This window comes from Lepisosteus oculatus, chromosome 19, assembly GCF_040954835.1.
Source record: "Lepisosteus oculatus isolate fLepOcu1 chromosome 19, fLepOcu1.hap2, whole genome shotgun sequence".
In the NCBI taxonomy this organism is placed as follows: domain Eukaryota; kingdom Metazoa; phylum Chordata; class Actinopteri; order Semionotiformes; family Lepisosteidae; genus Lepisosteus; species Lepisosteus oculatus.
This window is the reverse complement of record NC_090714.1, coordinates 2453214-2476907: the sequence shown is the minus strand read 5'-3', so window position 1 is coordinate 2476907 and position 23694 is coordinate 2453214. Positions and strand designations below refer to the sequence as shown.

The following is a 23694-nucleotide window of genomic DNA, read 5'->3' as shown; positions in this document are numbered from 1 at the left end:
TTGGATATTTTCAGAAATAACAATTTAACACAAACCTTAGATTCATTAGATACCAGCAACCAAATAAGGTAGATTGCCAAATAATTGTGAACCTACAATTGGATTTGAGTGTTTTTTAAGGATTAGTGAAACCTTGGACTGCAGGCATGTCAATCTTACGCATCAAGAGTGTTGGGCAAAATTCTGGCTGATTAGAGCATAAGGAGGGTTAAGGGAATTTAAGAGCAATTTCTTGTTTGTTTAAAACAAGTTTTTTTTAAAATGTGTATTTTAAACTGGCTGGCATTACATTGGAGATTCTCTCTTTCATGTAAATAAATTCAATATGGTTCCTTTTTCCTTTCAGGGCAGTCCGTGCCAGTTCCCACTGACAAGTTTCCAGGACTTTTCCAGTGTGCTGTGCTTTGAATTTTAAAAAGTGGGAACTGTGTAGTTTATAGAATAGAAATCACAGGAGTGTCATTAAAACCTCAAATGAGACTGGGAGTAGTACAAAGGAACTCTTTTAAACAAATTAGCTCATCATCAGGCTTTCAGAACAGATTTCTGTAGTTACATTTTGTAAACAAAATTACTTTAAAATTACATTATTTTAAATGTAATGTCTCTCTCCAGTATTAGAGGAAAGCAGTGTGAATTATGAATTAAAATGTATATGAATGTGGATCTTATGATAAACTGCAGAAGTTGATGACGATGTTATTTTTAACCTTAAAAAAGAGAGCTGAGCAACTCTTTAAAACTATTGGTCTACTAATTTTATGGAAGACAAAAATAATTAAAAACTCTAAAAAAAAAGTTATATCTATAGCAAGCAAAATCCAATGTAACTGAAATGAATTGGTAAATCATTTTCCCCTGGAATAATATTCACTGATTAGCAGGTTAACCATTATGTAACAGGCATGCAATCAGAAAGTATTCAAACAGGACAGCTCGATTTCTGAAGGAGTGGCTTGTGGTTTGTGATAGTGTTCTGATTTCGTGCTTTCAGACACTACTGCTCCGAATTGAAATGTTAAAGACTTACAGGTCTCTGTTCCAATTGTTCAACTTGCTGACATAGTCTGAGAAGTACAGAGTACTTTTTTTCACAGCTAAGGCTCCCAAAGACTTTCAGTAAAATTCCCCTGCCCAAGCAAAAATTACAACTTACAGAATGATTGTATATGGTAGACCACAGATGCCACTTGGTCTCAGAACGCTACACCACACAACAGCTAGACCTCAGGGGATCTGAAATGTAAGAATCAGGTACCAAAGAGTTTAGGCATCACCAGCTTTGCATTTAATTTAGGTTAACATACAGTACCTGCTCTTGTGGAGTCTTAATGTCACTATTATATTAATGTCACTTAATGTCACAGGGCGTTTCTCGAAAAGAGTAGGGGTGTAACCCCGGCGTCCTGGCCAAATTCCCCATTGGCCCTTACTAATCATGGCCTCCTAATAATCCCCATCTATGAATTGGTTTCATTACTCTATTCTCCTCCCCACTAATAGCTGGTGTGTGGGGAGTGTACTGGCGCACTATGGCTGCCGTCGCATCATCCAGGTGGGGCTACACACTGGTGGTGGTGGAGGGGAGTCCCCATTACCTGTAAAGCGCTTTGAGTGGAATGTCCAGAAAAGCACTATATAAGTGTAAGCAATTATTATTATTATTATATAAACACTAAGGGTATGACTTCTACACCTGATTGAAAAAAATGGCATTGCTCACTGTGACCATCCTGGCATGGCTTCTGACAAAAGAGTTATTCTTTCACTGGAAACACGCCTGTACTGAACGTCCCCATTCTTTTTTCTCAGCACCTTGAGCGACCCACTTAGTCTGAGGGAGTGGTTTGCTACACACAATGCTGTCTTGACAAGCTGAATTAATGTGAAGAGCGACTTGAAGGAAAACTAGGTAGTCTGGTTTCACTGGTTTTCTAATATAAGCAGGTTTGATTTTTTTAAAGTCATGTTAGTGCCTTATACTGTACCTATGGTCAATAAATTGTTTCTGAAATGCATTTTGTAATACAGAAAAGATGTCTGTTGCTTTTCAATCTTTCCAGTCCCTGTTATGTATTAAATGGTAATGGTCAACTGACATATCACAGTGACTACAAATCCATTTAGCTTCAGAGAGCGTCCAGTCTGATGTAGTTTTATTTCAGAAAAGAAGCAGAAATGGTCGATCCAACACAGTTTCAATACTTCAGCCAAATGAGAGCTTTGGCATATGTCCTTACGAACAGAGGTTCTGTTTTAAAAGGATGTTCTTCGCTAATGCCTTTGCCCAAGTATAGAAAGTAAGGAAATGTGATTTCAGTTTTACATGTGCAGTTTGTAGTTCTAATTTTCATTGTGGTAGAGAGGGAGAATGCGTTGTCCAATATTTGAGAACGTTTCCGAGTTTTCTGCCTTCCAGCACTTCTCACTGCTTTTACAGTGGTGCACATTAATGCGGTGCCGGGATCGGGGATAATAAAATCTTGGGCTTTATGCCGTCAAGAATGTTCACGTGCCAGATGTCCGTGGAACCTGGTTTAATAATTCAGAGACCAGATTCAATTTCATCTGCCTGTGTGCAGCCACAAATACGTGTACCTGTTGAACGTGTGTGCGTGTGAGCCGGCTCTTTTGTGTAATAGTATCATGTATATATATATAACCCTCGTCTTCTCCAGCGCTGTGTGAAGACATTCCCATGAGTCTTCCCCTGATCATCACTCACTCTGATTGTTCCAGAAAAACATCTTGATTTCATCTCGCTAGTCTGCAGTCTTCTTCTCTGGGGACTCCTCCCACTATGTCTTGGTCTCCACAGTCGTCAGTCCTGCTTGTCCGCTTCATGTTAGCTTCGTCGGTCTTGTGATGACGTCACGACCTGTTTCTCAGCCCATGCATGTACTTTTTGTTATGACGTTCACACATCATTCCGTTCTGCCCTGGGGTGGCTGGATTTGTCTGGATGCTCACATGTCTAGCAGAGAGAAACAGCACTTCAGACTTGAAAAGAGAGTTCATTTCATGCTAATGTATTCCCCATGATCAGATGCAGTTGTACATGCAGGTATGACATGTCAGGGTTGTCTTCAAACTTGACGTGGCCGTGAGAGGGCAGTTAAGTCCAGAAATAATGGAGATTCTTGTCTGGACCACATTCCCCAGAATGCTTTGGGGAATGAGCTGCTGTCCTTGGCCTCCTGACCGGTTGGGGCAAGACAATTGGTTACCCACTCACTGGCAAAGCCAGCGTAATCAGTTAGGACCTACTGTACATGGGGTACTTATGTTACAGTTTATCATTACAATATCGTTCGGTGTGATTTGATAATCATGTTGAGTGTTTTCAATGGAAATGTAGTCTTTGTAGCATTGAAAGCATTTTGAACCACATTATTGTCAAGCTTACTGTTTATTTTGTAATCATGGACCTTTGTGTAATTACAGTGGGCTACATTATCAAATGTAGCTGTTGAATGATTTTGGGTGTAAGTATTATTACACCTGAAGAAGGCTCCACAGGCGAAACTTTGTGTTTCCTTTCTTCTCTTTTCAGCATGGAAAAAAACCTATTACTTGTCTTTTTGTATGATGTAATCTGAGTAACAATGAGCCTCTTCTAAATCTTTTGGCAGTATGGGTGTTTATTACTTTCATGTGATGTAAATTGATGTGAGTGGCACTGTCAGAATCACACAGCTTCAGTGAGCGTCGTTTAAAGACCGCTGTGCTGTTCTCGGTTTCCACACGCAAGCGAAGCCAGTGAAGACCTCAGTAACTGGCATGCACAGGCTTGTTTATGGCCTGAGAAAGTTCTGCTTAGGAAGATTAGCTTAGCCCAGTAGGCAAGGAGTAGACAAGCACAGCTTATTAAGAGCCACCTTGAGCAAAATCTGAGAAACCCAAGCAAGAGCTGTTTATCACCTGATAAACATTATGTTTCGGAATATCCCGGTGACATTATGTTAGGAATTTTATTTAAATGGACAGCCAGACTGGAGAGCTAGTGTAGAAAAATGTTCATTTGAATTTAAGACAAACCTCAAAGATTCTGCCAAATTTTGGCAACAGACGAAGCACTGATTTAGACATCATAACTTTAAATTTATTTCATGTGAATGTTATTCTTTATTTAATTAACATCATTTGTTTGTCATTACTTTTATACATTCAAAAGAGCAGAACATATCAAAAGTTACACTTTATAAGTTTTGTTAACAGTCCAATAAAAGGATACATTAAATTAATTATCATTAAATTAGAAAAAACAAGATTTGCTGTTAATTGAGCTCCCATTAACTGAAAAAAAGGTGAAAGACAGTTTTCTGTTATTGCTTGTTTTAAAGCTGGCAGTAATTGGGCACTGGATGAAGGGTGAAAAGCTTTCTGTTAGAGCTGTAAATGTATTACTGTACATGATGACCTGTATTAAGAGAGACTCTGGATGTTATGCCATACGATTCTGAAAAACTTCCACTTGTAGAAATAAATACTGGCATTCTGCATCTTCAGTTATTCCATTTCCCATATATTTGTAAGAAGTAAGGTTTCAACAAATCCTGTGACATTTAATGTGTCTACAATACTGCAAAAAAATAAAATAACTCATGGAGAGGAGTCTTGATTATTTTTTAGAACATAGCTACTGTAGGCCTCTGTTGTTAACTGTCTTAAAATTAAACACTCTTTGGGATGACCACATAGCACATAAAATAAAATAAAAAAAATCACATTTGGACTCGTTGAGAACTGTTAAAGAGTAAACTCTTTTTCCATCTTTATCCTGTCTTACTGTCGGTCCATAGCTGCTTCATTTTTCTGACAAGTGATGATGAAGTTGCCCTTCAACCCACACTCTTCCATCAAGCTGGGGATTAGGAATAGGTCTTAGTATTTTGGAGTTATATCATTAGCATTTTGAACCCAGGATCTCAATGCATTAAGTACAGCACACATGCATATTTTTTATTTCTACTAGCCTCGTTGAGAGGTCACAAATTAAAAGCTGTGGTGAATTGATTGTTTATCATCACATTTGTATTGAGAAGTTATTTATTTTGCTTCTTTTTTTTTTAGTTATGACTCCAGTAAGAATTTCTAACCTGCTGTACAGTTGCTTATTAAACCCATTTAAAGTTTGAAGCACTGTTTCTGAGAGATTGAGAACACTGTGCCTGTATCCTGTATCCTTAAGGTTTCTCTGTTTGCCCACTTCAGTCCGGTAGCTCCAGAGAAAAGAAACAATTCAGCGAACTGTCATGTGATACAGACTCTCTTGTCAGGAGACAAAAATCATTTGTTCCCTTCTCAGTTTCCTTGAGAAAGTGATAAAAAAACGTGTTACTGAATTGAATTCAGAAAAGGGGACCTCAGGATACTTTCCACCTGGGCATGGTGTTCAAAACAAGTGAACGAAAGAGCTCTGGAATTCAGGAATAAGGACTGTGGATGTCTAGTTAGCACTCGGGAAGCATATCAGAATTTCCACGTGAAAGTATGTTTTTCCACCTGATTTTATAGGATTTGCAAAGGTCCAAGGAGTTCAATGGAAAGGGCTTACAGGAAGCATCTGCAGTTGTTGTTTTCACTTCAAGCTCTTAACTGTTGCATTCTTTTTCTTGTAATTATGCCATCTTCATTTCATTTTACAGCCCACATGACCCTGTGTTTTAGCAATGAAATAACTCACCCCGATAAATGAAACAAGTTCTGGACAGCCACACAATAAACATTGTCTGTTATGATTTGTATCTGCTATGGCAGATTCTCAAGACTGAAAAACAACAAGGATTTATGTTTTGTTGACATGAACACTGGCTTATCTTGGCTCTTGCTTTTCCTCCTGTCTTTGGTAATGTTAGGTTATAAAGAGGCAAAGGAAGTATACAAACAGGAACAGGTGGTGCAGAGTTTCCTGGGATTGGTGACCTTGAACCAGTAAGCTTATCCTTGGCTTCCCAAGACCATGCAGCAGTGACTCCTGTGACTTTCCAGCTGCAATAAGCTTGCAGTGTTAGAGCTACATCGTTTCAGGGCAAAGTCTGTGACCCTCATCCCTCCTCTCCTGTCCTGTAGTAACCGGGCTGTTACTAATGAAGCTGTTTAGTATGAGGCATTTTTTAAACATTAAAAATGAAAAACAGTTCAGGAAACCAGATGTAATCTTATAGACATGGAGATAAATTATATGTCGCTCCTTAAGTAGGGAAAAGTTCGATCTTCAGCGAAAGTACAAATATCCATTTTGACTTCAATCAGGAAGGACCATGTGCATGTTGGTTGTTTGTATGGATGTTGCCTATATGGTTGTATATTCTCCACAGCCCAAGAAACCTTTTTTTAGTCCCCAACAAGGGCTGATAGAGAAGATGCTTCGTTACTTAAAGTGCTGATGGACACAGGGGTCTTTATTAAAATGCCAGATCAGAACCAGAAGGGCATTTATTGTTATAATTGTTATAGGAAGAAATTCAAAGAGGGGGTTACAGATGTTTTTCTTTAGCAAAGAGGGTGCTGGCAACATAAACAAGAGACACTGGATAATTTCAAAGACCTGTGGTTTCCACCATACAAGTAAGGGCAGAGGCAATATCTTCTGTATGCTTCAGTGCATGACGCTGTGGCAGGTATAGTTAAACACACACTGCCGAGAAGAAAGCATAAGTGGAAACATTTTTTTTTGTTTTTGTGTTTTTTTGCAGATATCCTGCTGATGGTAACTGTTATTGAGTATACTGACAGTACAGTACTAAACTTAACTTGGAAGTGCTTAGATTTAGACAAGTTTCCTATTGTGGCAGCCTGTAGTTAAATAACAGTAAATATCCTAGTTGATCTTAGGATGTTATTGATATTCTAATAATTAAGTTTTGAGTTAATTAATTCAGTTTCCTGTATCATTCTTGTGTGTGCTTTAGCCCTAGCAGTGCCTACCCCTGGACAGGATGCCAGTAAATTTATCCAGACACTTGCTGAGACTTTTAAACAAATTAGTCCTACTTCATTTCTGTTTACCTGTGGTGGTGTATCACATAGAGAAGCCAGCCAGAACGAATGTTCTCTCTTCTGTTGTCTTGTGTAACTGAGGAGAAATTAACAGATTTTTATAAAAGTGCATCTTAATATGAAAAGTGTTTTTAAACCCTTTAACAGCTGTCCTCTCAATGTAACTATACTGTACTGTATAAGAATACTGTAGTTGTGTATCCATAGTTTTTTCTAGTTATTCTTAAACAGGATAACAGGACAGAAATACACTTCTATATTGTCACAGTTTGACATGCCAGGGCCTTTTCTATGTCAAGAAACAGATGACTCATGTCATGATTTGTTTTGGGCGAAATTGCACAATAATTCCTTGACTCGACGTACTTGCGGCGAACCCCATGCAGGTCTGAACGCTCCAGGTGGCGTGGATGTGTATTCGTGGGCGTGGGTCCAGTTCTGCAGCTCTCCATGTCGGCTCCCCTGGCTGCACCCCGGCTCTTCCTTCAGGTCTTCAGTGCTGTCGGCGAGCGGAGGTCTGCTTCCTGATGGCAGTTCTGGGCCCCGCTCCAGGTTTCCATCGGAGCCCCGGTGCAAAGTGTGGGAGGAGGGGTCGAGCAAAGACGGCACAAAGGCTGTGGCCACCACATGTCCTCATCCCGCTGGGGGGGGGTCTGATCAAGGCAGCAGGGACTCTGGAGACCCTTCAAAGTCGCGTTTCCCAGGCCTTACACTTGGCAAGCTTTTCAAAATGGAAGCCACACAGATAAGTCACGGAAAAAGAGTAGCTGCTCAAAACCCCCCCCACCCCCGTGCACCTTTTTTAACATATGTGTTTAAGAGCTTTTTCCACGCCGATTGGAAGTAATAAGAAAACAGTAGGGTAGTTCAGACTTGACGGATGTCTAGATTAAGCACACTGTGCTTATTCTCTCTGGAGCAGTAATTGTTGTAAAAATCCCCCAGATCTTATATGGACCCTGGAAAGTTCAATGCAGGTGTCATTATTTAAAATAAATATTCCCCAGCAAATGCAATGCAACAGTACATCAGCAGATCATCACTGAATTTAATTCTGAATACTGGGCAGAGGAATTTTGTTTTTTAATTGACACCAGGGCTATCTAAGAAAGCTTCACAGTACTTCAGCAAATGTGATAGGAACTTGGGACGCCAGTCAATAGGTTTAAAAAATATAATTTTACCCATCCAACCGATTCGAACCACTTCCTCCAATTCAAGGTCACAAGGGAGCGCCAGAGCCTATCCTAGTAAGCAATGGGTACTAGGCGGGACACATCCTGGACAGGACACACACACTCTCACACCAGAGCCAATTCTGAACAGAAGCTAATTCACCTACCAGCATGTCTTTGGACTGTGGGAGGAACCTGGAGCACTGGAAGGAAACCAACATGCACACTCCACACAGATAGCAGCCCAGGTCCAACATTGAACTCCAGCGCTGTGAGGCAGTAATGCTAAACACCCCGTGACCTTGCCACCAACATATGCAAGTATGTGAATTAAAACGTTTGTAAAGACATTGCTACTTAGACCATTCTGCCAATTATGTCGTTTTGTGATACCTTCAGTGCATGACTTCCCAGAGTGACAGTATGTCCAGAGAGCAATCAGGACTATGTGCTGCACTGTTAGGATCGTGTTAGGATTGTGCTGTGAGGAATGTGTTAATGGTCAGGGTGGTCCCAACCTAAATAACTTTCTGCTTCCATTTTGTCAGCGTGATACATTTCTTGCTGAAAACACTGCAAGATTCTTTGATCCGTGTTGGTGTTCAAAGTTTCTGTGATTTCTGTGATTTTGTTTAAAAACCCTTGTTTAAAATATTTAATTAAATCCATTTAATTTGAGTGTTGCATTTCTTTGTTGCATCGTTATACTTTGTTATACAGTATATGTTATACCCCAGGAAAGTTGGTCTTTGTGTTTATTGGGAAGCCGTACTGTCATCAATGTGTTGCTCAAGAAGAACATATTGCTTAAATTGTTCATATTATACATCAGCCAAAAAACTGCTGACACCAGAACACCCCCCATGAGATGTTAGGCCTGCAGCAGGATAATGCAAATGATGTAAAGTGCTGATACAGAGATGGACTGGCTTGGCTGGAGTTTTCTTACTTTTGCAAGTTCTTGTCTTTAGTAAATATTGAAAAACCACACCAAAACATCATTGAAATGTAAATAAGAAATATTGACATTGAGATGTAAGCAGGGAAATACACCCAGAGCCCCTCATATTGACTTAGTCACTGCCTCTGATTTAAATCTTCAAAATCCCCAAATACACAAAAACCACTTTTTGGACTTTTTTTGGACTTCTGGACTTTTTCTTTCAAGTAAAGCCAGAAAGAGACCCTTGGATTAGCTTTATTAATTATCTGTTTATCAATTTTCTGTTAGTAAACAAATAGCAGGTGCATGGTGTTATACCTCACGATATAAAAAGGGAAAGTAAAGTGGTCATGTTTTTGGAATAATAAAAGATTTGATGATTTAGTTTCGGGGTTTGTTTGATCTTTTTAGGTTCCTCCCTAGTGATCTCTAGCTCGCCATAAATAAAATACATCTAGTAAAACTCTTGGCAAATGTAAGATGCAGAAGCTGGTTCTTATTCAGTTCTCTTCCAGTTTTGTATTTTGAACAGCCCTCTTGGTGTGATGATTTGTGGAATTAGAGAGGAATAAAATAAGTGGCTGGAATATGAGCATTTACTCAGCTGCCAGTGGTCATTTAGCCATTTGATTGGATTAATATCACAGATAAGACAAGTGTGGGAGAAGGACATTAATCCCTCAATCTTAAATGAGATGTGTGTAACCAGGGTTGTTGGGTCTGTTCATTCCATGTCTTGGATCTTGAAATGCAGGTATTGCTGCCTAAGCTTTTTTGTAGATGTATAGATGTCCTCCTGTCATCTATAGTTAATGCTGCAGAGACCTATTGAACAACATCTCTGTTATATCAAGATGCTTCCCAAGCGTAGACTGCCTCAGTTTTTTAGCAGGTTAAGATCTGTCTTGTTGCATGACACTAAATGTGCGGCAGGGGATATTAAGGAGTGTCTTTGCCCCCAGGTTGAAAAGCCTTGTTGTAGCATCACCTTTCCAGGGTAGCCTACGCCTGGCTTAGGTAAAATGACTCCAGTCTCACTGTGTTGACCATTGTTGTGTTTTTTTTAGAATTTGCCTGCTCAATCCAAAACAGAAACCAGTTTGGGTGTGACAGTCTTGCCATCAGATCTATGTTTGAATTCCTGCCTAGATGTAAATTAGGACAGCAACGCCTTCCCTGCCTCATATGTTGCTTTGCAGACCTGTGACTAACCTGTCTTTATCCTTGCAGCTGCCCCTTAGTTTGCTTCTTGTGGTAGGATTGCGCACTGTCTTGTGCTTAAGTTATGGCTTTGCTGTTAACCTGAAGACTCCTGCCAGTGAGAGGGGCCCACTGTATGTGTAAACCTGAGGAATTGTCCTACAGCCAAGTCATAATATTTTTGCTCTGCAAGGAGGAGACTGTGAGGGGAAATCACAGCTGGGATGAGAAATACCCATATCTTGAGAATTGCATCCCTTGGCTAAGCCATGAAAGGACTGTAAATATTTACACATACAGACTACGAAACCACTAGATACTACTGGTATTGAATCTCTGGCGGCCTGAACAGTGTATGAATAAAGTGCTGCATAAGGAATATCAAAGAAACATTTAGCAGAACATCAGAAACTTCCTCTGAGTGTCTCATTACTGCAGTCGCGGTGAGGCCAATTAATTTCTTCCAGGTAGCTCTGTTAGGACCTGTCCTGGTAGATGAAGGGGAAGTTTTGCTTTGCTGTGGATCTGCAGTAGGTCTCTTCTGATGTAAACATGCCTTACTTAGCTGCATTTGATCCCACTGACGTGAATCAAAATCATTTCGTGCAAAAGAGTTTAAAAACAGTAACAGTCTAGAAAATGAAATGGTGTTCTTGCATCTTGAAAAGGTCAGTGTTTTGCACATCTCTTATTAATTACTACAGGTGGCCTGCTTCATGACATTATCTGACTAGAACCTGCTGAGCCCTTTGGTCTCTTTAGAAAAATGGCGGCACCTTAATGACTTTGAGGAAACATCTGTATCACAATTAAAATGTTCGAAGGTGATTTTCCGCTGACTTGAAACTCATTTTAATCTGCCTCTTAAAAACAGTGGACAGTGAGTATTCTGGGACCGTGATCAGGCTGGGTGACTGTTGCACCTTATACTTTCTTCCTGGTTATTGGATTGGATTCTCAAACAACTGTTCCAATCCAGTTCTTATTATTTCACAAGGTTGCAGACTTGGTTGCAGGGTTTTTAATTTCTTAATATTTTGCAAATGCACATGTGGATCTCCTGCGTACACGACTTGTGTTTCTTGGAGCAAACCTTGCTCAAGGGTATAGCAGCCCTGTTCCTCCTGGGACTTGGCCCCACACCCCTCCGACAGGAGTCCTGAGTCCTAGCCACATCCTCGAACTGAAATGTGCACATGTTCTAGTTCTAGTTTCTAGTTCCAGCCTCTGTCCTGTTCAATTCACAGGCTTGTGAGGAGGAAACACAGGACATGCAGCACTGGACTTTAGTGTTCCTGCAGATTCCACAGGGAAGTAGTACAGAGTTCACCCGGCCTCGGCGGACACTATAAACAACATTGTCTGCTTTGGGATACTGGTGCGAAGGGAAGTGTATCAAACAATTAAATAAATAATCCGCCATTGATCTTTTTCCCACCCTCTCTTGAGCTGCAGGCGGTAAAATGAAATTGCCTGGGTACGAGGGATTTGAATCGAAGACGCATAGCCATTGAGACATCAGGTTATTAATTCTCTGCATGTCCTGTTAGGTAATTGAGAACGTCTATCACATTAAGGTGAAGCAGAACATATGCACGCTTAATGTCAATCTATAGGGGTCATTCATCTCATTTAATTTTTTCTTAAAAGAAATGAATCCAAAGATGTGTTAGTGTCTTTTGTTGTGTTAAAGTGTTGCCACAATTTTGACTGGATTATTATTGCTTTCCGAATATCCAAATTAGATACGTAAACTTGGTGAAATAACTTCCGCATGTTAAGACGTGCTCGCAAAGTAAAGTTTTGATACGCAGATTGATACGCAGATGAAACTCGGCTTTTTAAGCAGACCACTGTTTTGAGAGGAGTAAACAGTACCTTGGCTCTGTGCTGGTGTGTTGAATTGTGTGTTCTGTGGCCACAGCACTGTTGTTAACTGCACGGCTTCTTTTCCTGTTCCCACTGAAGGAAAGCCAAAGCCCGATGAAAGAACATCACCCACGGATGTGTCATCTAAAAAGAAGTGAAGCAGGCTATGGCTTCAACCTTCACAGTGAAAAGTCCAAGCCTGGACAGTTCATCCGGTCAGTGGACCCTGGGTCACCGGCTGCCAGGGCAGGATTGAGGCCACAGGACCGGCTAATTGAGGTAATGAAAGGGACTAAACATTTGTTTATCTGCTTAAGAACCATCAGACGAGCGCTTTCAAAGAATCACACTTTTCATTTCCTGATGGGCTCGAGGTTATATGAAGAAATACAGCTTTTTAACAGCTTTTTAAAGGGCCTGTGTCTCACCTGCCCTCCTGTTCCGACTTCAGGCTATTCGCTGTTTCTTTGAAATGCCTGCTTGGAGTACTATGCTCTCCATCTGACCCTTCCAAAGACAAAAACAACATGCAGTACCTTCTGCAGGGACTTTTCAGATCTAATTAGGAGGCTGTGAAGTTGTATTACACCAAGATCTCACTTTGAAGCATTTTGCTCTTAAGCCACTGATACACTTGTGTGTGCCTTGCCTGCTAATTCCAGTCAGGGAAATCTTCTAACAGGTTGAACAGCAGAGAATAATACATGAAAACAACATACTGTAATTAAGCCATACAGCTCTGTGTCAGTGACTTAGCACACTTTTTTCAAGGCTAATAATATGTAGAAACCGAAGCAGTAGGTTCCTGGAAAAGAAGCAACTATCCCCCAGCTACACCACATTGAAGATTTTCAGGTTTTAAGCAATACGATCTATTATTTAAATGGCACTCAAGTACAAAATGAGAGAGATATATATCTCCAGAGCCCATTTAGGATATCAACAGCATGATAGTCTGGCTACCTGAGTGCTGCAGAGTTTTTAGAGGCTACGCAAGAGAACCTTCTCCTATGCAGTAAGGAGAATATTTAGATCAAACTGACCATTGTACTCAGGTAAAGAATGAATCGGCACGGTTTTAGAAGTTGGTCACCTACAAGAAAAATGCTGAAGGGAGATATTGGGAAACAAATAACAAAATATCCCCAAGAAAGAATCAAATTTAAACTTGACAAGAATCTCTTACCTAAAGTTCCTGAGGTATTGAAAAAGACTTTTCCCAGTAGGTGTCTGAGATACTTATTGTGAGGCCAAACTCCAGGCTTTAATTCCAGAAATTTGCCTGTGATATCCCATTTGAACATTTCTGGGAGGTCCCTCAATCTGCTGTGTCCAACCGCAACATAGCAAAATAACTCAAACAAAATATAAATGTTGTTCACCATTTGAATTTTGTATTTTTTTGTATTTGCCATGTTATCAGACGTTTTTTCTATGCAGTTTAGGCATACTGTATTAATCTACATAAATTAATCTAAACATGTATTAAATCATTTTCGAGGACAAGACCTCATTCTCCTTTATTTTTCAAAAGAGTCTGTAAACAGTTATGTGTCTAAATAATTAGGTTTGGGCAATCACTTGAATTTGTTAAATTTGCTTAAACTTCAAAACACAAAAATACTGTACCTCAAATATCCTACAAAGAATGAAAATAATTCCAAGCATTTATGACATAGATTAGATCCATGTGGTATTGATGACTGCTTATCATGTTAACTCAGAATTGTGCTGTTAAATTGTTAAAACACGCTTCATTTTCCTTGAATCATTTCCCCAACTCAGGAATTTTTAGCAGCGGTCGAGCCACATGCCCTTTTTTTGTGGCAAGTGTCACTACTAGAGTCCGTGATTTAACCTGATTGATTATTGGCTTTCCAAACTGGTTGTCTTTCAAAAAACTACGGCTCTAACTAAATGAGTCAAACCATTCTGTAATCAAAATGAAGTCTCTACTCTGAGGTTTATATTAGCCATCAAGATCACATGTTTTGCTTAAATGTGCTTGTAGTTTGTATTTTGTTGAAAGATTTTTTCCACGAGGCAGGAAAAATGTATTCACATTTTTTATCCATCACATTTATTCTATGTGTTTCGTTATTGCTTCCCATAGGAATGTCAGCTGTACATTAACTACCAAACACACAGCTTATAAAAGGGCATATGAAGACACAGAGGAATAGGCAGACTCCTAGTTTCTTTTTCTTTTGTATGTGCTCATAAATCTGTGATGGATTTAATTAGGATCATCCACCACAGATTTAAACAAGTACAGTACAAGGCCCGAAGCAAATACATAAGATAAGAGAATAAAGTTGAATAAGAGAATAAGCTTAATAGAGAGAATTCAAATTTATTTCTCCATGCCTTGCATCTAATCTATATTCACACAGGACCTGTCCTTAGCTGAAGAAAACGTACACCACACTGGAATATCTGGAAATCTGATCCCTTTAACAAAGTTAGGGGGCATATAGATACTGTAGGATTTATGCTTTATGGACCAGGGGGTAGTCACAGAGCAAGTATGTCTAGCATTTTTAAACTGGTTAGACAATCAATCAGAAACTGCCTGATTAATTAGTCAAAATTAGTTAAAAGTCAATTACGCAGGGCCTCAGGACTGGAACCAATCAAGACTTTAACCGTCTTGCAGCTAACTAATTCCAGCTGTTTCAACTTTGTTTTTCAAGCTTCTTTCTTCACCCTGATGGAAGCGTTCCATCGGTTACTGGGTTTTTATAACTTGTGATGGGCTGCCGGTTCTAAGTTACAGGCCCCAGTGTTTAACACTTCATTAGAATAAACTTTTCTTGTGCCGAATGGCTCCACCACATGTGCTGTACAACCCACATGCTGTACCTCAGCATCTCTAAGTCACTGCCAGGAAGTGATGTGTGGTGCACTAGTATACTGTACATGGACATTGTAAGACAGGACAGTTTTTACTGTTGTGTAGTAGTAGCCTGTATTCCATCAATCTATGGATTTTTAAACTCAGGCTGTGTAACAATTCCATTACCTTTTGTGAAATAAATCACAATAATGATAATTTTTGACAACAGCAACCAGGAATTAGGGTTGCTTTGTGAATGTCTGGAATATTTGGTGAGATGTGTTTGGCTTAACCTGCATGGTTAATGGGCAGCCTCCCAGTGGCCACAAGACAAGGGGCTCCAACCCCATTCAGACTGAGTCCAGGAGTCAGCAAGGTGGAAATGGGGAGGAGGAGAGATGGTTGAGACAAATGTGAAGGGAGGTGTTTGTGCTTGATACTGTACAGATATATATGACTAAATTTCCATACTTTCCATAATTAGGAACACCTGTGTGAGATGGACTTGCTGTTGTTAACTTCAGTTAATAATTTCCATTTATTATAAATGTCTGTCCTCTAGGTTTAAATAACTTCCCCATCAAACAAATAATACTCATTGCTACACCTGCTGCAAATCAGTCCAAGTTAAGAGCTTGATCAGCACAGCTTCTTTGGACAGGGATCTGTTCAAAACCTGCTGTGTCTTCCCATCCCTAGATTATGTACTGTATATAATAAATTTAAATGTCACAGGACTCCGTCATCTGATTTTCCATCTCCTCTCGAATCTGAAGGAGATCTTCCTGAAGGTGTGTAGTCTGAATACTTTGTTGGTGCAGGGAAGACTCTTCCCATAGCCAGTGGAGACGAATGTCTGGAAAGAATTCAGATCCCACGTTATAAACTCTGGGCTGTTTCTGGTTCGACAAAGTAAAATCAAAGAAGTAGAACACCTTTCAATTGAAACTGGAGCCATTCCAGCACTCACACGTACTGTGTAAACCTAATATTATCTAAAACTAATATCAAAAGTAGGACACAAACCCACTTGTCAGAAATTACTCTTTTGAATGGAAACTTTTAGGCATAATTTATGCCTTACATTGTCAGAGAAGTGCTTTCAGGATTTTCAGAACAATACAGTGTTTTATTGTTTTTTTAAATTAGTTTATATACCTTAAACCTGCTTTTGAGTTTGTGTTTTTCTAGGTATATACATTATTATCGGTCTGCTTTATTGCTTTTGTTAACGTTTTGACAGTGGTAATACATTTTCTTTTTACTTAAAATGTCTCTTGGTTTCGAATTTCACACACATAAAGTGTCTACATTAGGAATGTAGAGTCATAACAAGCTTTGTGGAATAGTACCCTCGGGGTAATGCTATAGTTGACCTACAAAAATAAACCTAAACAGCAAGCTATTTCCTTGATTTTGTTTGGAAAATCGGTTCACATTTATAACATCAGGTCACTAAAACTGGTCTTACTTTTTGAATTCCCAAAAAACAGTCTGGGTGCTGAGGAAGATAATTTGGCCAGGAGAGGTTTATCTGGCTTATGTGCTGTGAAGAACTACAAACCGTGATGACCACATCTGGAGAGGTTGTGTTTAGAAACGTAAAAGATAACAGTAAAGGGGAGAAAAAAAACTCTGCTCATGCTGAAAGAAGAAAATAATTCTCTTGAAATGTCAGGGCATTTCCTGAGCTCAGGTCAACACTAATAGGATCTAATCTCTTCACACATTGTTGGGACTCAGTAATGAAGCACAGATGTCACTTGGTGTGTGAAAAGAATCCAGCCTTATGCAAGAAGCAATCTGTCGTCTTAATTCAATATACCAGCCTGCCGTGAAGGGAAATCATTCCAGTACAGCACAACCTGAACTATTTCAGAGGCAGTGTCTTATGTTTTCATAGTCGACTGCTGTGAAAATAGCCCCTTAGCAACTAAGTACAGGCAGACTAAAGAAGTATCAACAATAAACTTTAATTTTAAATGTTTCTTTAAACATGCATTATGTTATGGTTAGCAATGCTTCAGGAGTGATTCAGATGTCAGTTATTTGTAGTCTCATAAGCTTATCTACCCTGGAGAATCCTGTCCAGCTGTCAGTATTTAAAATGTGGAAATAAAAATATTATTCATAACTGAAAGCTCATGCGTTATCTAGGAGGTAATTTTCATTTCCCTTCCTACATTGCAGAACCTCCATCTATTTTAAATAATTCATGTATTTTTTATCCAGCAGAGTACAGGTGCCCAATCCTGGTCCTGGAGGGTTAGTGTGTCTGAAGGTTTTCAAGGTGTCTTTATAGAGCTACACCTGAAGGGCTGGTCTGAAATTGGTCAGATCCAGCCAGTAACCACTTGTTGTAGCTCATTAAGAGCTGAGCTGAAATGAAAACCTGCAGACACACTGACCCTGCATTAGAGGCTTGTAGTGTACAGACTGGAACCGTCTTTGAATTCAACACTGCTCATTTATTCCATTTATTCGCCCTCCTCCTAAACATAAGCATTGAAGGATTTCAAATTATGGGCGCTGAGAGGTGCAGATTTGTCAAGCTGTAATTATGTCGCTGTGCATGAAAGTGATTTAACATGAGCTAACGGGGAATATGAGCTGGGTTTAGACCGCTGAGAGTCGAGTTAGTTTTGGCTGATGACGTGTGCTTGCAGTATGAATCCTGCTCAGTAGGAGACAGACCTCAGGTTCAGATTTCTGATGTCAGTTGCCTGGCTGAGGAGCCGATGGTGTGAAGCTGTCATCTGTGGGATTATGACTGACCGCTTCTATGTCAGAATCCTTCTCTAGAAGGTCCACAAACTTTATATACTGTAGATGTACAGTTTTGTGTACAGCTACAGCGCACGTGTTCTGAAGCAATCACACATCAGCACATCAATTCAGTTTGGAGCCTTTTCATTTATGTTTCCCAACCCAGAGTGGTTTATGGTGCTGCACCTAAAATTCAGACATTTGTCAGAGTCCCCCAGGCTAATTCGCCTACGGCATCTCAGACCAACAACAGACAAGGGCACCACACCCAAAGTCCAGTAAATAGATGCAATTGGGTTTCAGCGCTCCTGAGGATATGGGGTTTGTCTCTGCAGTGGTCTCATCTTTACACTATAAGATGTGTTAATTCAGTAAAATGTGGCCATTCAAAGCCTGCAATGCAAGAACATAGTAAAGCAATACAGTACGTGACAAGGAAGGAGTTCCCATGAGATATGTCTTTACGGGGATGCATGGCAAATCAATAGGCACAACTGGAGATACAGTGTACTGTGCTAAAACATTGCATTTCCATGCTGAATGCTCAGCATTGCTAAAATTCCTCACAAAATGTACTGAGAATATCATCCTCTACTGCAGCACTTAATTCTGACTGCTTTGCTCTTTCACAGAGTTTTGAAAAACTGTGAATTTTTTTTAACTTAGATAAATTTCGCAGTGTTTTTGGACACTGGGGTGTTTTTCCCAGTAATAATAACTGGTGATGTAACATTTTCAGACTAACAGCGTTCACACATACCGATGTATGTCAGACTATTTGGATGGGTGGAAATGTCCAGATGTACTTCTGCTCTTCTCCACCAGCTGTTGGTGTCACATTACACTAAACTATCAGGGCCCACAAGCCGGGCGATAAACCAGTTGGGCTTTTTAATGTTTTACATGTAACGTCTGTAAACGTGTTCTCTCAGACATGGAGTGCTGTTGAAGTGCTTTGTGTACATGCTTTGGCAAGAAGAAAGGATTAAATATAAGCATTGGGGATTTGGGTGACACTCAGTGCAGTACACAGTAAACATCATTTTATTTCTAAATATTCCACTAATATACATATTATTTCAACAATTAATACAGCAGACTTCTGTAAAAGTCTTTAGTTTTATACTGTTGTCCCCTTTTAAGCTTCCAATTTAAAATCATTTGACAAATAAATAATGCTTTTTCTCTTTTCTACTTATCAGTAAACAAGCTTTCAAGCAGAATCTGTAACAGACTTTGAATCCTGTGTGGCTCTTTTTCGCTTTTGGCTGAGCAAGGAAATTTGTTTTATTGTGTTTTGACACACGTGTTTTGTTTGCTAGACAATGAGATGAGATATCTGATTCAGGAAAACAAATAAGCCAGGCTTTGTTGTCTGCTGTTTTCCAGAAGATGTGACTCTCTCGCATTGAAATTGTGTTTCACTCTTGAGTGTTGGATATGATTGGGTCATTGAACCTTTGTCTGAATAATAGAAGTAGACAGGTTGTTTACTGTACAACAATGTGAGTTGATGCAGAATAACCTGTAATTGATGTTGATTTCAGTGCCTAGTGCTATATATAATAGAGAATGTTGGAGAGAATGCCAAGAGAGTAATTTTCCTGAAAGGAATACAGTATGTTTCATGTTTGATCTGCTTTCCCCAAAGAATATGTAGAATATGTTTACTGAAATAATTTCAAATAATTTTCGTTTTTTCAGAATAATTTTATTTTCCACGAAACCGACATATTTGAATGTTTATATATTTGACTGACGGGGAGTCAAATGTATTTGAAATATTGAATTGTTTTGGCACCTCTCAATACTTTTTTTATTATTTTATTTACTAGAATCTGTAAATACTGGCTGTAAAATCTGTGATTTTCCCACTTCTGGTAAATAAGCTATTGTTATGTTTATGAGGTCTATGTAGATCTACAAGAAAACTACTGTACACGGAGGTTTATTTAAAACTGATCGATAATCTACTACCAGATGGGCAGGATGAGTCAAATTGCCTCCTTTCGTTTGTAACATTTCTTAGGTTCTTATGTTCTGTTTGGATACTGTTAGCCAGCATCAATGTAGATAACCTGATTTCCTCTCTGCTGTTATTTATTTACTCATTAAACTGGCTTTGTGCATTTATCCAAGGTGCCCTACTGTTAGTGATGTCTGTATCGTGGAATTATATAAAGGAACACTGTAACTCACAGTACAATTACAGAAAACTACACCCATTGAAGTTCTGGATTATAATGCAATTAATGTGATCAGAAAGGTATCAATTTGTCAATGAAGGTGCATGCGAGCTGTCATCCAGCTAACCAAGATGGAGGCTCATTTCTGTATTATTGTCAATTTTTCCAAAGAGCCAAACAACTGCACCGGACACTGAACACAGGACGAATTTTCATAGCAGACACTGTGTTGTAGTTTCAATGTTTGTGCCTCAGCTCCAGATCTGAAAGATTTTTATCCCAGCATTTGCAAGTGTGTGTGTCATCGTTGCGTCCCATTCGTTCTCTAAGATTACAATTCGTCATGCTGACCAACTGCTCTCGCCAAGATCAGCATTACGCCAGCAGTGTGAAGAAAGACGTGCACTTCAGCAGATGGTTTCTGCTTGGCGTGACACTCGTTGGCTTTCTCCACCCACTTCTCTGCAGCCCAGCATTGCGGGGAGTCGTTTTCGGAGCCAGGGTAATTTGAGAAGAAATGGAAATGTGAAAATACTCCTAATGCAGGTCACAGAGCAATATTTTAATGAGATAATTTCTGCCACATTCCACTGGCCACACTTATTTGAGCGAAATGAAAACCGAATGCGAGTGAACAACAACAACACGGGCTGGGGTGGCTCCTGGAAAGCGCTGTGACATCTGAAATCTTCCTTTTCATGTTAGAAAGTAGGCGCCAGCTTACCATGTGTGCAAAAAAACCCAAGAAATAGAAGAATATATTCTTATTTAGGTGGTTACATCACAACTGACAGCTGGCAGCCCACCGAAGCTCAGGAGGTGTGAGCCTGGCCAGTACCTGCATGGGAGACCTCCTGGGAAAAACTAAGGGTGGTGCTGGATGTGGTGTTACTGGGACCAATAGGAGGCTCAGCCCCCCGTCTGTGTGGGTCTTAATGCCCCACTATTCTGTTTCTGGTTTTAAATGTACTTTTGCATGGTTTCTACTTATGCCCCTGCCTTGCCTGCCAAGTATTCCCCATGATTCTGAATTGGAAGAAGCAGTTAGAAAATGGATGGATATCCTAACTTTTAGTTTGACTTTTTTATTTCTTACCACCATTGTCTAGAAGATGTAACTCAACATAAACACCCCAGATCTGAAATATCTCGTCTCTTCTATCTCCCTGTTTCCCATTTAATTTGTGTTTTTGCTACACAAGCTTATTAACTCTTCAGTAGTTCAGACCACTGATATAAATTTGAAGTCCTAATACACATTCCTGTGATGAATTACTAATTGGATCATCCCAGTTTGAACATGCACCCTTTATCTGTAATCTATACAGACATATTCTGTACATATTCTATTTGTTAATCAGTTCTCAATCCAAACATTTTTCCTTGAATGACAACACATACCATTTGGAATTTAACTGTTTGAAACGCTTAAAATCTAGATACACCATGCACATGTGTTATCTGACTTCAGACTCTTGTTTTCAGGAATCTGGATGGTATGGATGAGGCAATCTGATTGATATTGGCATCGCCACACACACAAAAAAAAGATATAGCATGGGTATGAATATCAACAATTGAAGATTTCAAGCTTGAAATAAAGATTCTGTTGGAGAGAAGTATTTTTTTTTCTTTCAAAGACACTCCTAGTAGGCAAGCTCCTGGCATCAGTCCATAGCTGGAGGGTTCTAACAGCATGCCCATTCCTGTGGGTGTAAAAAGTGTGGCCAGTTGACACTGGCAGATGTCCAAGGAGGTGAAGTAACAGTACTGTCACTGAATCTGAAGGCTTGACCTCACAGACTGATAAGAAGAAGGAAAATATGAGCCCAGGGAAATAACGTATCCGCATTTCAGTGTGTTTTGCCAAGCAGCAGGGACAGTCTTGTTTTTACCAAAACAACCTGTGTCTTAATCAGGGTTGTAAAGTAATTCGAATTAGTCCGACAGAGGCTTTTTGTGTTTAAATAAGTAGTGAATACATGCCATGCATAGGAAATCACTGAGTTTTAGGAGCAGTCAACTGTGAGGGGAGACTTTAACATTATGTGCAGTCGTCCTCACTTGCATGCAGATAAACATTTTAAAAAGTTGTTCTGCTACTTGCAGAGTTCCAAAGTGTGATTTCTCGGTTGTCATTGAATCATGAAAGTTGATGCACTAAAGCTTAAAACTACCTAAAGAAGCACACAGGCTATAGCAACATAGTTCAGATCCAGTACATTTTCAAGGTCTGTTTGTATCACCAGCACCAATTGACCTGGCAAGGTGGCAAGACCAGGTTGAAGTCAAAACAAAGCCAATTCAATCTGGAAATCCTATTCTCCAGGACAGTCACACTAGCATGCTCAACTAGCACAATAAAAGACCTATAATGCCAAAGTACTGTTAATCAGTTAAGTGAGACTTGAGATGGAAGGAGCATTAGACTCTAGGTTTCTTGGTTTAGAGACCACTTTGTGTTACATTTCTCCTATGGTACAGTACATTTACCATAGTCTGCTTGCTAATGGACTAGAGTATGTCAGATATTGTGTGGGTAGCCAGTTCTCTCCTCTAATTCCTTTAATGGTACTGTGTGAAAAATGTTTATTTAAAAAGACTTCTGCACAGCAGGGTTATGACTATGATTAGTTATGACTGTTCGTTTCACCTATTGACTTATCTACTCAGTCACTTTTTGATTTTCTCCATTTTCGTAACCTCCCATTTGCAACAATAAATATAATACACCCCATTCTATTTCTTTGAATGTATTTATATTTTATCTCCAGCTGCAAGGAACACGACCTGTATTTCACAGCCTTCCATGTTCTGTATTTTCATCAGCACAAAAGCTGTGAGACCTAGATTTTTTCTGGCATGCAGGGAAGTGTTCCTGCTGAGGGCATTTAAAGACTGAAGTGAAAGTAACTCATGTGATTGAGATACATTGATTTGAATGGAGTTGATGATATTTGTGGAAGAAAACATCTGTCTTTGGACTAACGATTGCTAGAAGATGGACAAGGGAGAAAGATGCTACAGTCAAGATCACAGATCTTCAAGCTCAAGAGAAAATGCAATTCAGACCATTTGTGCTAATCCATCCATTTGGTTTCTAAAAAAGAACAACAGATGCTCCTTATGTACAATTTTAACGTAAAGCAGCCTTCAACAGATTTATGAATCTGATACATTTTGAAATAGGTTCCAGAAATGTGCAACCAATCATTCCAAAAGATTAAAAAATTGTTCTTTATATGTAAACTGCATGATGAAAAATGCATTTTTGTTCATTGAACATCTTGTATTTATATTGGAATGGAATAGTACATTACTTGTAGTCCTAGTAAGCATTTAAAGTTTTGAACCCCTTTGACCTGTCACAGTTTGCCTGACAGGAACATTCAATATTAGTTTTGTTTTTTGCTGGTCTACACTTCCAACCAGACTTAATATCAGAAGATATATTACTAGGGAGAGTGGCTGGGTAAAGACTCCGTCCAACAGTTATTGGCACTTATTTGTGCATGCCTGGGTGTGACAAACCCACCTTTTAGCAGTGGTCACATGAGGTCTAATGCACATTGAAAAATTCACAATGGAAAGCACCTTTACTCTAGCAAAAAAAACTTCAATCTACCTTCCACATGACTCCTTGTATATATCAAACTAAATCTAGTTCAACCCATGTGAGAATGTGACTCTCTTCACCAATGAATAATCAACCAAATG

General features: G+C 39.4%; 1 protein-coding gene across 2 annotated transcripts in view; it reads left to right on the top strand.

The window, feature by feature from the left end:
* LOC102686775 (Na(+)/H(+) exchange regulatory cofactor NHE-RF2) overlaps nt 1-23694 on the top strand; it is a 68497-nt gene that overhangs the window by 33514 nt on the left and 11289 nt on the right. Inside the window, exon 3 of one of the 2 annotated variants that reach the window (XM_015359843.2) lies at nt 12289-12468. The exons of the other annotated variant lie outside the window; for it this stretch is intronic. Coding sequence (XP_015215329.2) covers nt 12289-12468 — 180 coding nt within the window. The remainder of the gene's footprint in view (nt 1-12288; nt 12469-23694) is intronic. 2 annotated transcript variants of the gene reach the window in all.